Source organism: Typopeltis vanoorti, chromosome 12 (genome assembly GCF_054136105.1).
Source record: "Typopeltis vanoorti isolate ZY-2024b chromosome 12, IOZ_Tvanoo_1.0, whole genome shotgun sequence".
Lineage (NCBI taxonomy): Eukaryota > Metazoa > Arthropoda > Arachnida > Uropygi > Thelyphonidae > Typopeltis > Typopeltis vanoorti.
The window spans coordinates 31,916,270-31,930,117 of record NC_143560.1 but is presented as its reverse complement, the minus strand read 5'-3'; the positions used below and the strand labels follow the sequence as shown (position 1 = coordinate 31,930,117).

Below are 13,848 nucleotides of genomic sequence, written 5' to 3'. Positions count from 1 at the left end.
GGTGTCCATTGACTTCATAATAAGCAGTGTGTGTGTGTGTGTGTGTGTGTATAATCTACCATTAACAGAGATATCTGCTGACCCAATCGTGTTGCTCTGATAATTAGATATTAATAGAAATTCTACAAGGCCTGCAGAGCTCAGAAGAAATGACACTTGTATCATCTGTGCTAGAGAACCCGAAGTTCAAGTCTAGTCGCCAAGTGGAGGAACTCCTTCTTAGCCTATCTTCGACTGGTTCCCGAGTTAGTCGATCCCTGGCACAGGCAACTCAGGTTTTTCGTCCCATAACCTCAAGAAAATCGACCATAGAACCCACAGTATTTCAGACAGTAACATATCCTGTTAGTGTTGGGTACCAAGAGATGATAGCACTTATTTGTCTATCTCTTCATCGGTGGCCGCCTATAATTAGTGATAAACAAGTGCCAGCTATCTCTGATTGGCTACCGGTGGAGATGGAACTTCCCACTCACTCTCCAAAACAGCTACGTAGGGTTTAAAGGCCTCGCATATTCGCTTATTAATGTAAATATAATAATATAAAGAATAATACTCTCTATAAGTGAATAAAAGGTGTTGGCTGATTTTTGTTTTAAATCTACCTTCTTTCATCAATCGTACTTATTTTGTTTGTGTGTTTTAGAGAGATCGAATTACCAGATTTTCAAGAATCCATAACTGCTATAGCAAACAACTAATATTTTTTCAAATGTGGTTGTTAGTGCTGATGAATGACATAAAGATTATGTTTTTAATCCAGGTTGTGACAGTTAATAATGATATCTTTCTAACAAGAGGTCCATGTAATGTTAATATTCAAAGAACTTATAACAGACTATTTAGAGCATTTCGGGGGATTGATTTCGACACTGATTTCTATCAAATTTGAATTCCAAGGTTTCATCCATTTGAATAAAGTATTTAAGGATAATGTTTATAGAAGCAATTTTATTTAGGGTGTGATAAACTATTACTGGAGATGAATTTATTAAAGGATAAATTATAAAATAAAAGGACAAAATAATTAAAGGATAAATTTATTAAAGGATAGATTATAAAATAAAAGGATGAATTTATTAAAGGATAAATTATAAAATAAAAGGATAAATAATTAAAGGATGAATTTATTAAAGGATAAATTATAAAATAAAAGGACAAAATAATTAAAGGATAAATTTATTAAAGGATAGATTATAAAATAAAAGGACAAATACTTAAAGGATAAATTATAAAATAAAAGGATAAATAATTAAAGGATACATTTATTAAAGGATAAATTATAAAATAGAAGGACAAATAATTAAAGGATGAATTTATTAAAGGATAAATTATAAAATAAAAGTACAAATAATTAAAGAATAGTTTGATTTAAAGAATAGAATGAATAGTATGAATTTAAAGGATATCAAATAGTCGACGGATATATTTTAAAAGATAAAAATAATAATTTTAAAAACAAAACTTTAAGATTTTAGAAGTAAAGGTTAAGAGAAAGTTTCAGAAATGGAAAATATTTTATATTTGATATTTTTAAACAGATTAGAAGTTTATTTTTAAGTTCTGAATAGAAAAGTCAGTGGATAAGGAATAATAACGTATCTTTCGCACAAACATGAAACCCCCAAGAAGTCTACCCACATTAATTAATAAGCATTCCTACGCACAAGTGTAGGCGCTAACTATTTCTTGACAGTTTTTTTAATATATATGGAAGCGTTGAAAGTAACAGTTACCACATGCAATTAAGTAGAATGGTAAAGGGATGCAATTGTCGTATAGCAGATGGCAAATAGCACCTTAGAGTCGCTTTGCTTCGTCTTATATCTTATAATATTCTGGGGGAAAAAATCGACAAGATTTCGAATATCATTGATAAAATACATCGACCATTTACTACGGAGTACGTGTGGAATTTCTGAAAGCAGCTGTTTAAAGGGGAAAATGGAGGAGGAATTGCGTTTATTCATATACAATGATGCTGATTGCGAAGGATTTGTTTCATACATAAATGTCTATAAATATTTATTTTTAATTTCTTTATTTTTTTAATTGTTTCTATGCTAATGCTTTCTGGTTTACTTAAAAATAATGAATAAAAGACAAGCATGTTTACAAATTTGGTTTGAATAGACTGCTTCAAAGAAATCGCATTCACAGAAATTCGGCATCTTAAAGTGGAAGCACAGCTAACATTTCTCTGACATGTGAAATCATTTCGTTTCGGCGTGCACACTTCCATTAATCGATTCTCATAAAGTTTCGTAGGCGTCCTACGCTTTTCGCGCAAGAGCCGTTAGATGGCGCTCTGCTACACCATCACAACTTTGAGGAACTTCGAGAAACCTGGTTGTTCTCGAAGGGTATTGCAGTGCAAAGCGAACAGAAGTAGTAGCAGAGGTGGAAACATTGTTCGGGCTAGGCCTTGGATGCCGCATTCCTGTTACGATTGCCACCCGGAGATCGACATTAGTGCTCCGACATTAAAACGTTACGTGGAAAGTGTCAAAATGAGAAAAAAATCGACGGCTCGTTCGCGCGCGTGTTTTTCTACCCCTTGATGTCAACAATGGTTCACCGGGCAAAGCACGCACGTGAATTGCAGGTGTTCGTAGTTCTGGCCGTCGTGGCGGGCACGAGCGGCATCCTGAACTCCATTGCGAACCGGAAACAGACCTTAATAGAAACGGAAGAAGAAGAGGACGACGACCAACCGGGCTTGGAACCGACGACGATTCCTCCGAGTTCGACCGCCGACGATGGAAATTCGTCGTGCGCCGGACCCGAGGCGATGCCCACCGCGAATAACATGCTGACTCAGGACGACAGTGTCGGCGACGCGAAGGGCAACGAAAGCGAAAACTGTCAACAGTTGCTACACGCTCCGCAGTTCGCTCCGTCGACGATGGTCCGTGTGGTGACCCTGTCTCTGATCGCTCTAGTCTCTCTGCTCGGAAACGTGGCTATCTTGGTGTCCATCTACCGCACGCACAAACAGCGTCGTTCTACTATTTACCTGCTGATTGCCCAACTAGCCATTGCGGATTTATTTGTCACCTGTTTTTGCTTAATAGCTGAAGCTGCCTGGACGTATACGGTCCAATGGCTGGCCGGAAATGCGATGTGCAAAATTATAAAATTCATGCAGATGTTCGCTCTCTACCTGTCTACTTTTATTCTAGTCATTATCGGCTTTGACCGATTTTCTGCAGTTCGTTTCCCAATGAGACGAGCCAATGCTAAACGTAGGGTACAAAAATTTATTGTTATTGTGTGGATTCTCAGCTGTCTCTTCAGTTTGCCTCAGGTAAGCCACTTTCTATGATCTGGTTGATTGGTAACATATTTTGCAATCGACCCATGATAAGTATATATATATATTAGCTAAAAATGGATGTGATGGCATAAATTGGTAAAAAATTTATACCGCTTTAGAGAAATCGAAGTCATCTTATTATTATTGATTTCGTGGAGACGTTTCATAGTTAATTACCATACTTATTAACATCCATAGTTGTTAACTATGAAATTAACATTTCATAGTTAATAAATTACCATTTGTAATTTATTATGGTTTGGTAGAATCATAAAAACATGGAATAAGTAAAATGAGCTAATATGAGAAAGCAAGAGGATTGCTAATATTTCGAAAAAAATACGATTACGAGATTATTTTTTTACTAATAAGGTGCATTATCATGATTATTATTATTATTGCTGCTGGTTATGATATTGTTTGTATTTCAGAGGATAATGTATGTTCTAAACAATTAAAAGACCAACAATAGCAACCAAGTAGCCACTTCATGATTGTTGCTTCTTTCCCGCGCTTTATCTGTGCTTGGCGCCCTTTTCATTTACACGTGATTTTTTTTTTTTTCAATATTACTTACATTTTTACTTTTACAGTGACAAATAGTTGGTGGAAATCGGTCGTGCCCGCCCAGGCTGCTAAAATGTTTTCAACAGTGACATTACAATTTTGCTAAAGTGTGTAGAAAATGGTTGAACTTGACGACTTGTAAACTGCATTCTCAGGATGCAACCAGCTTAAAAAAAAAAAAAAAAAAAAAAAAAATCCCTTCAGTCCTATTGGACTGAATGTTTTCAAATCCTGTAATACTCATTTTATAATATAATATAAACATTCCCAATTGGCTGGCATTGGTTGAATGATGCGACTTGCAGAGGTGTCTGCGTAGGAAGAGTCATTCAATGTCTTGAATATTAATATTTAATATTACAAAGATAATCGTAAAGAATATAAGAATATAATTTTGAATTTTTAAAAGTCTTATTATTTTTAAAAATAATATTATAATATTTTCTTATTATAATCTTATTATTTTATTAAAAACTTACAATTTTATGAAGTCTTTTTATTAAAAAAACTTGCAATCTTGTTAAGTTATTCATTAATTTCTCATTGTTATTTTTTATGAAATTATATTTTAAACAATACTCGTTTTCCATATTTTAAAATCCATTGTTTGATTACTTAACAATGTACGTACTCATCACAGTGCAACATGCATTTCTGACAATTTCATACAACAATTGATTCTACATCATGAATACGTCCATTGTTAATCTAACAATGAATTTTAAAATAGTATTTTTCAACATATAAATCATTAAAATACCAGTAAGAAATTGATCGTTATAGATTTTATCTAAATTATATGTTTGAGGTTTTTTTTTTCATATTTTACTAAGTTTCGTAGCGACTATAACTATTAAGTATTTATGATTTAAATCAGATAACATTTTTACACAATGTAAAATATATTTTCATCTGAATGCTCTTTAGTATTGCTGCTAATTATAATGACAAATTATGGTATATGGAAACAGCACTGTATAATGAATATCATAAAACAAAAATCAGTTAAGAATAGTTGGCACAAATAAGAAAATTCAACTAAAGAGAGAGTCGAGAAACATGGGGAATAGATACAGCAAATTATGTACACAAACATGCATTGTGTTGCCAGACTTTTGTATATGAAAATAGAAAACCGCTGATTCAACATTGGATAAGACCCGAGGATATCTTTGGCGAATGCTTCTCAAAAGAGACGGTGTGATCTACGGATCAATAAGTAGTACAGACTCTGCTGTTAAAAATAGATAGGGATTGTCTAGGTATATTTCTTACGATTAATAAGGTCTCGGATCCGAAATATCAAGAACAGCGGTATAATAGTTTTACTGTTACTAAATTTATTTTTAAGTTTTTCAGCACATTTGGGAACGAGGTCTAGTATTATAAAGATAAAGAAAGTGAAATAAAAAAAAAAACGAAAACATAAAAAAATGCTGTTGTGATGTTACGATGAAAATGTCTTCTATTGGCCAATTTATGACCAGCAAGAGGCAGTCATCTGGCGCTGAGTCAGGAAATGTTTTGATCAACCTCCATTTTTAACAATGGAATAGTAAAGCATTGTTTAAAGTCGAATCAAACGATTGCTAATTTCCGATATGATTCATTTCCTTACATAAAGAAAAACATAAAGATATTTTATGCATTTAATTTCATTGTAAATTTCAACAATGATGTGTAATTTTCTAATGTTAACCTCGTTCGTTCATTGGTTATGAAATGGCATATCGTGTGCCACGTGTAATGGATCTGTGTCTGTGTTTAAAATATTTATGTTATCGGAGGAGTTGTTTTGAATTTATATCCTTGTTTATTTGCCTTCGGATCTATTTGTATGGCATCGATTTAGATAGGTAATGGTTTTCCCATTTTGTTGTACTAATGAGCGCTAGAGTTTCTATTGTACGAAATTAATTTTTTCTTTTTAATATTTCTTTATCCTCAATGCTTCTCGGAATTTTTAATTATGAAGTATAATAAAGAAAGACAGATACAGAGCAGCTGCTTTGTATGCTAAAGAATGGAGTGAAGAACTACAGTTTGCTTTTAATACATAAGCGTTTTTAAAGTAATCAGACTTCGTCAACCAAACCCTCTTCATGGGTGACTGATGTAAGCATTGCGATTCTAAAATGAATAAATTTCATCATCATCGCTACTGGCAAACGGCTTTTATTCTCCAGGGAGTAGGCGAAGCTGTAGCTGTTCTTGGAGACCGAGAGAAAGTTAAATTCCACCTTTAGACAATCAGAGACAGCTGGCCTAACCTATCAATGATTTCAACGCCATCAGGTGAAGATACGGCAGACACCTGCCGCCATCTCATGATCCGTAACCCTAATATATATATTAGGGTTATGGATTACAACAATATATATTACTTATAACGATATATAAATATATTACGGATTATAACAATATATTACTGTCTGAAATCGTGAGTTCTATAGTTGATTCTCTTTAATTAACGGAATGAAAAACCCCTATTTTGGACAGAAAATACTTTTTGGCAGTGCGAGAGAACGACGAATTCCGGGAGTCGGTGTCGAATAAAATTAGAAAAAGTTCCTCTAGTCCCTGAGTAGAATTGAACAGGCTCTCTTCGGGTGGCCTAGCGGTGGAGATGCAAACACAATTTCCACAGGCCTTATTGTCATTATTTTCCCTCAAGTAGGTGTTGAATGTTACGTAGTTAGTTTATAGAATTTAATATGTGGGCGTTATTTTCCCGAAAAGAGTGAGAGCGCCTTAAAGCAATACTCTTCTATGCACCACCCTTTCGTTGCTAAAATCGCACGATCAATTTTGATGAAATTTAGCACAAGGACAAGAAGATTATTTCGAGGGATTGTGATAATTACTGCTAGAAACCACAATACTGATCATAATTTTCCATATTTTGGAAACAAGTTTATTGGTTTGTGCTTCATTTACAAGCCACTTCATACGCAGCTTAGTGAACTGACTCCTTAGTCACTGGAGAAGTCGGATGCTCTCGAGTCAGTTCAACTTTGTCCGGACGAAATGGGAAGGGAACTAAAGGACTTTGAAAGAGGGGTTGCGATAGGATGCCATGTTACAGGCCTTTCTCTTCGGCAATTGTTGACAAATTGGACCATCATGCACTGCGTCATAAGGCTGATGACGCAGTGCACATGAATGTTTGTGGACAAGAATGTCACCGCACTTGACTGGCTTCCACAGAGCCCCGATCTCATTCCTATTGAGTATCTCTCTTATGAACTGATGCATCGGATGAGGTCAATGGATGTCCGCCCCAGAACAGTCCACCACCACAACCTCATTACCGTACAGGAAATATGGTCCAACATTCCCATTGATTGCTGTCGCGCGCTTTTGGAAAGTATGCCCCGTAGGATTGCTGCAGAACAGCGAAAAGCCGTCCCACATCTTATTACGTTAGACGCCATTGTGGCCTCTTATCATCTCATTGTTTACCAGAATAACCAGACCAGTGCAACCTACTCGTTCAACACATTTTCATGAAATATAATTCGAGAAATCTTCCTAAACTTTTCGTTAATATTTAATGTTAGTTAATTGATGATAGCTTAAATAACCAACTCTATGAAACTTGACCTGTGTAGTACGCATTTAACGTTTCCATTGTTGTATTTATATCTTACCACGAACAACAGAGATTGTTGCGTAAGATTACTTCAAAATCTATTGCCATGACGTCATATTTTAATAGTTGTCACAAATGTGCTATGAAAAGCGTGTAATTAAAGCCAAGTATCTCTTAGGCAGAAAATCTGTTAGGAGATACAGACATATTCTTAATTAAGAATAAATGTAAACTAATCTGTGGTTTAAAATATCTAAATCTCCTATTTCGAGGGAATATTTATGATTAATAGTTGACGTTTCTCTGTTCTTAAATAGGTGCTGTTTTATTAATCATTTACAATAGTTATCCCAGATTAATACCATATGTGCATTCGCCAATTATTTCAGTAATTATTTTTAAAATATCTTTCATTTCTTCTTTAAATATATATGATTTAATAGGCAAGTTTAATTAAATCAACGATGGTAAATATAATATTGTTTATTTAATGAAATAATTGTTAATGATTAATTTATTAAAATATACTTAATGTTATCAATTCACTTACTCTGTTTCAAGCGTGGTGTTTTATACTGAATAGAGCTTGGAGTTAATGACATCTCTGAAACGCCATGGTTCAGTCTACAAAATATTTTAATGATGAATCGAGGCCCTTTATTTTTATGTGCATCAACGCTATGGTCTTGTTTGTATTGCATACTAACGTTAATTGAGTCATATTGTCGAATAGGTACTTCCATTTTATTCCCTAAATGTTTATATTGGAGTAAACTCCAAGCCTAGTTATCCACCAGACCTTCAGATAAAGAAGAAAGAATATTTGTTTCGCAAACGTAGCACTGTTGTCTTAGAAATAACCCTCTGAATGTTTACAGACAAAACTGCTGTATGTAATGTCTCATCCTTTACTTCGCCCTTGAAGTAAGGGATGAAAGGCGAAGTAAAGTAACATAAGAGAGAAAAAAAAAAAAAAACACAACTCAAAGATACATACCCATAATTGACGGACACAATACTCTCGCCAATTGCTCTTGTAAACAACCAAGCTCGTCTACCGGTTCCCAAGTACTACTATTCTATGAGCTATGATATAAAAGGAAAATAAAAATAAGGAATCAATCCACAAAGGGAAAAAAAAATCGATGGACAGACCAGTGGATGTTTCTGTAGTCTACTGAAGAGGTGGAATATCCTTTTAATGTCGATAACCACCAAACACGCGAGCCATAGAACTGTGTTTATCGGGTGGAAATATTGGTGCACATCAATCGCACGTTTCAGGTGACTAACGAATACCTGGAAGTACTTTGTCTATCACTGTGACGTCATTTGAGCAACATGTAGCACGCAAGGTTACTGACATCTCTCAGTCGAGTAGACTATGTTTCTCTTGTTCTGTTTACAGAAAAGAAGTTCCTCAAATATATTTGTTTAGGACACTGAGGTATTAGAAAGGATTATTGATAATTAATAGGAGAAAAAGTGAGTTAAGACCAACATTTAAAACAATGAAACTCGATTATTATTATTGTTGCAATTAAAATGCAATTTAAAAACAATGAAAATGAAAAAAAAAAGCTCAGCTTATATTAATCTTTCACTCAGTTTGCATTTGTAAGCATGATCATAAGCGTGAACGTAATTTGTAATCTTATTCAAACATCAACTTCCTGTTAAATATTTTAACAATGTTCACGTGAAATAGCAATTATGTCATCAACAATTGTGAATCACTCGTGCCTGGTATAGCATGAAATAATAATATATTTATCTTCAATCAATTGCAAATATAATCAATGTAGTGCGCGCTTGTGTGTTGTTCATAATACTTTAAAATTTATGAGAGTTTTCAAAGATTGTGACAGCATATTATTCAAATTTACGCCGTAATTATTAAAATGTATGCTTCAACAAGTTTTGCTTTCCATTTCACATTAAAGTTATAATGAGTTGAGCCACTTGCACGCCGCAGAAAACAAAACAGGATTTAAGACTTGTGTAAAACTAATTTTAATTTTGTATGAGGCTTAACTTAATGGCCATTTACGTGAAATAATGATAAGTTTTTTCTCTTAGAAAAGTTTTGTTAATTATCTTTTCACGCTTAAATGGCATCCATGACAATATTTTGTTGATCTTAGTAACGTATGAAATGAGCCTAATTAACATTAAAACAACACATTTAAGGCGATTAGTTGCATCAAACAAAATCGATCGTAAAAAAGTTTGCTTGTCCATTTAACAGAAAACTATTAGCAGTAGTAAATATCATCGTGTCCACACTTACGCGCAGTTAAGTGCTTATGGCACTCCTCAGGTGGTTTGATAAATCGGATAAATGAATAGCTGATAATGTATTGACTTCTTATTTGAAGACCAGTATAATTGGAGAAAATTCTCTCTCTCTCTCTCTCTCTCTCTCTCACACACACACACACACACACACACTTCATCGCTATCACTTTGGCAGAAAAAATATCCTGAAAGTAAAACTCGATTACTATTGTATGAGCTTTTAGAATTGTTGCTGGCGTCTTAGATGGATTCAATCCACAAATCTTTTGCAGTGAGCGGACGCATGTTCCCATTGAATGAGAAGAGTACCCCCAGTGCTATCGAGTAGTGATTTTACAGAAACTGTTATACGTTTACAACCTCTGTAAATTTAGAACCCTAAAGAATTTACAGTACTGTAGAAGGACGAAGACTGACATTAAATCTTTTTTTTTTTTTTCGGAGGGTCTTACGATTATGTGAATCCCGTACTAACTGCACTAATACATTTATATCTTCGATGGTGGGAGTAGCTAAAATAATCTTGCACAGATTTAGTGTTACTCAGTTATATTGTGTAAGATTATTTTATAGTAGAGAAATAAGAATGCCTCGTGAATAAAAATGCATCCGCTGCTTATTAGTCGGGAAATTTCCATGCTGAATTGATCTAATAGATTAAACGTTGTGAACTCTGAATATCTAATTAACTTGTCATCGTATGCATACTAATTATTTGTTTAGGTTTGTGATCATAATCAGAGACATCGATCTAACTGGCAATTTCATGTTACAACAGTTACATCGATTTAATTAATCTTCCGATCGAGTAACTCTATTTTGGGATTGAATCACTGAAAGCAGATGAGTATTGATTCTTGATTGATGAGTATTACATTTCTAAGTATTATAATTCAAATTAGTGTTTGAATAACTAGAAGGTTCGAATAGGTAAATCCACTAAGCATATATTCTTTATCTGACTGATAAATATGAATATTTGATGTATTTTATTAAAATATTGGCTGTTAATATGCTTTTGATATAACTTCTTTCTTTTAGGATGAGATATCTTTATTCATTGCGCATGCTCAACGCAAAACTCAGCTTATGCAGTTTACAATTGGCTACTTTTAAACGAGGGTGTCTAAGCAATCAGTTTTCCTATGTCACTGATAGATGTGCAATTTACGATGCTGAGACAATATTGATTGCAAGACCACAATTCGTTACTTGAATATCAATGAGTGCCGACTCGTTAATATATGATGGTCAATAATCTACTAGTTAATAAAAAAGTTTGAGGTAGTGGATGGAAGCTGCAACAGGCCATATAAAATTTCCATACTGTTTAAAAACAGTATCAAAATTCCTACAAAAAATCTTCTATAAGATCCACCATTACTAATATAACGGCTGTTTATTGACAATTTTAGCAGTGATAATCTAATTTTTGGGGAAAAAATGGCGGATAATGCGTAAACATAATTGCTTATTCATAGTCAACATATCAAACTATATAAAAATCAATAGAATTAGAGGACAATCTAAACTGCGTTGAGTGGCACAATCAGAGAAGTGGTGAACATCTTAGTATCATGAATTTATCTGCAGTTATTTCTGTGATCAATCACATGCATCGATATCATATACAGACAAAACAGATATTTTATCCTATCGGTTTTATCTGTCAATTAGCTGAAGTAAACTCAATTAACTTTGCAGCACTGTTATCTACAGATACCAACGTCTTCAACTCCGGAGTTAATTTATAAAACTTGTATCACTTAATTTCAGTGCCACCACGAAACCTTTGAAAAGACACTTATGTAAACCGGAAGGATCTTTTAACTTATTCTTGACAAAATTCTATTTGGATAATGGCGTACAGTGAGGATTTCGCTTAATAAATCAGAATGCATTTAACACTATCCTCTGCTATTATGCTTTACTCTAAAAAATCCGGTAATCAGATGGAACTGTCGTGAAGAAGATGAGTAAGAGCTTTTGAAACAAAGCTGTTTTCACCATTTTCAACATTTTGGGTGGGGAATCTTCGTAGTTATACTCTTATAGAAATATGGTTATTTAAAAAGACGTATATAGTTTATATCGTTTATCTGAAGGAAGAATAAAGGATAAATAAAAGAAAAAAATTGATGAACCTGTTGATATCGACAATGCATTTTGGTTGGACAGACGTGAATTTGAAATCCACCATTTAGTAAGAAAATAATCTTCAATAAGAGTTTTTAAACTGGACGTAAGTTATCTGGTCGGTCTTACAGGGGTGGTAGAATATTTTTCTCTTGTAAAATCTGGTTTACAGTTAGGGAAAAAAGGTAAAACAAACCCATGAGCGTCGTCACAAGCAGCTTTGAAGAAAATGCATCTCAACATTTATTACATTAACTTAATTTATTATTAATAATTAGCACTATTATTATTATTTAGTAATAAAAGAAAAGAAAGAGAACGTCTCCTTTGGTATTTAATCATTTTTCTTGTTGTACTTTTAAATGTTTGTGCGTCAATGATCTTTTCTCATTTTGTAGCTCTTTCTTCGGGTTAAACTATGCAGTTGGTTTTGTCCAGATGTCGCAAAAGACGCTGAAAATTCAGACAATAACATTAATGGAAACTGTTTTCCTATCGCATCCCCAGAGAGCGTCCTTAGTCTCCTCTCAACCATTTCATTAAAGAAACGTTGAATCGAAGATATTTCAGAGGTCAATGAGGTCTTCGTATTCACTCCGAATACGATTCGATTGCCAACAGCAAAAACATTGGAATGTGTTAAAAGCGTCGCTGTCTTGAATGAAAGAGAGAAAAAGACTTCCAAAGTTTTTTTCTTCTTTTATTTCATTCGAAGACACAACATTTTCAAATCGATTGACGACTCTTTAGAGACGTTTGTAGCGTTTATATCAACAAAAAAAAAATGTTTTCCAAAGCATTTTATTGTCTTTGTAGTTTAGAACTACTTTTGCAAAGCAATCTCTCTGTTTGATAATTATAGTGACCTCTACTACAAGAACTCAATCAAGGAAGAATCTTTTTTAACCGAGTAGGTGCGAGTTCTTTTTTTAAAGAGGTATTGTCCGTATTATTTCGGACTAATGGCAGAGTCAAACATCTGAAGAAATTCCTCACCCCTATACTCGTTAATGAAGGCCTTTCTAGTTTTATTAGTAACAGTAGAAAAATAAGACATCCTTAGTTCCTACTTTTAAATCTGTTATTGTTAAAAATAGTTTTGTTATTTTTCCATTGTTATTAATTACACTACTTCCGCGCGCCATATTGGATAATGGGCCAATGTTTCTCATTCGTTTGGAAAGGCTACGTTTGAATTTCCTCTAAGGCGCGAAGAACTTTTAACAGGCTTTCTTTTTTAACTAAAGGTGAGTTAGAGAATGTCAGAGCTCATTTGGTTGTCTTTTGACATAGAGTATTATCTTTGAGTATTAAAAGTTACTGTAGTGTACTATTTCATATTATCTACATTATAAGTTGAACAAATTAATAAAATTAATGAATTCAACTGGAAATTAAATTCCAGTAATTAAATAATTAAGTAATTATTGCATATCCTTGTTTTGCCAAATTTTTCCAAATAGTTATCCTAAATTTCAAATTACAGCGAAATCCATGAAGTTCTGTCCTAAGATAGGCCCTAGTTCTGCCATGATGATGATGATGATGATGATGAGAGAAACAGGTCGCTTTTCTGTCTCTCGTCATCATCATCATCATTATCGCATCAGTTCGTTTTGACAAAAAAGGGAGTTATAACAAAAACAATTCACAAACACAGAAGTCAAAGGTTGAAGAACGAAGCGCTACCTAATGTATCTACGAACAAATCAATTTAATCATTTATTTATATGTTAATTATCTGAGAATTATAAGCCTACCATGATGCAACAGGTTACTCAAACAGCTCTATAGGGTGGTGGAATTTTTGCAAACATCCAAAGAGCGTGTAAACGTTATACAGCGTTTATGAAATGTCCCTCTTTAATTTCTTGTTTTTAGGCATTTCTGCACATATAAACAATTTTGTCTACTGTTATCACTGCAAAATTGTTCCAAA

The 13,848-nt window shown here is 33.7% G+C and overlaps 1 protein-coding gene across 2 annotated transcripts in view; it reads left to right on the top strand.

Annotated features, from left to right (window-relative positions):
* The first annotated feature begins 2,395 nt into the window (after positions 1–2,395).
* The window catches only part of LOC150100665 (gonadotropin-releasing hormone receptor-like), a 70,579-nt gene continuing 59,126 nt past the window's right edge, over positions 2,396–13,848 (top strand). For both annotated transcript variants that reach the window (XM_090401737.1, XM_090401736.1), the window contains exon 1: positions 2,396–3,307. In XM_090401737.1, the coding sequence (XP_090257863.1) occupies positions 2,561–3,307 (747 nt within the window). In that variant the 5' untranslated portion in view covers positions 2,396–2,560. The remainder of the gene's footprint in view (positions 3,308–13,848) is intronic.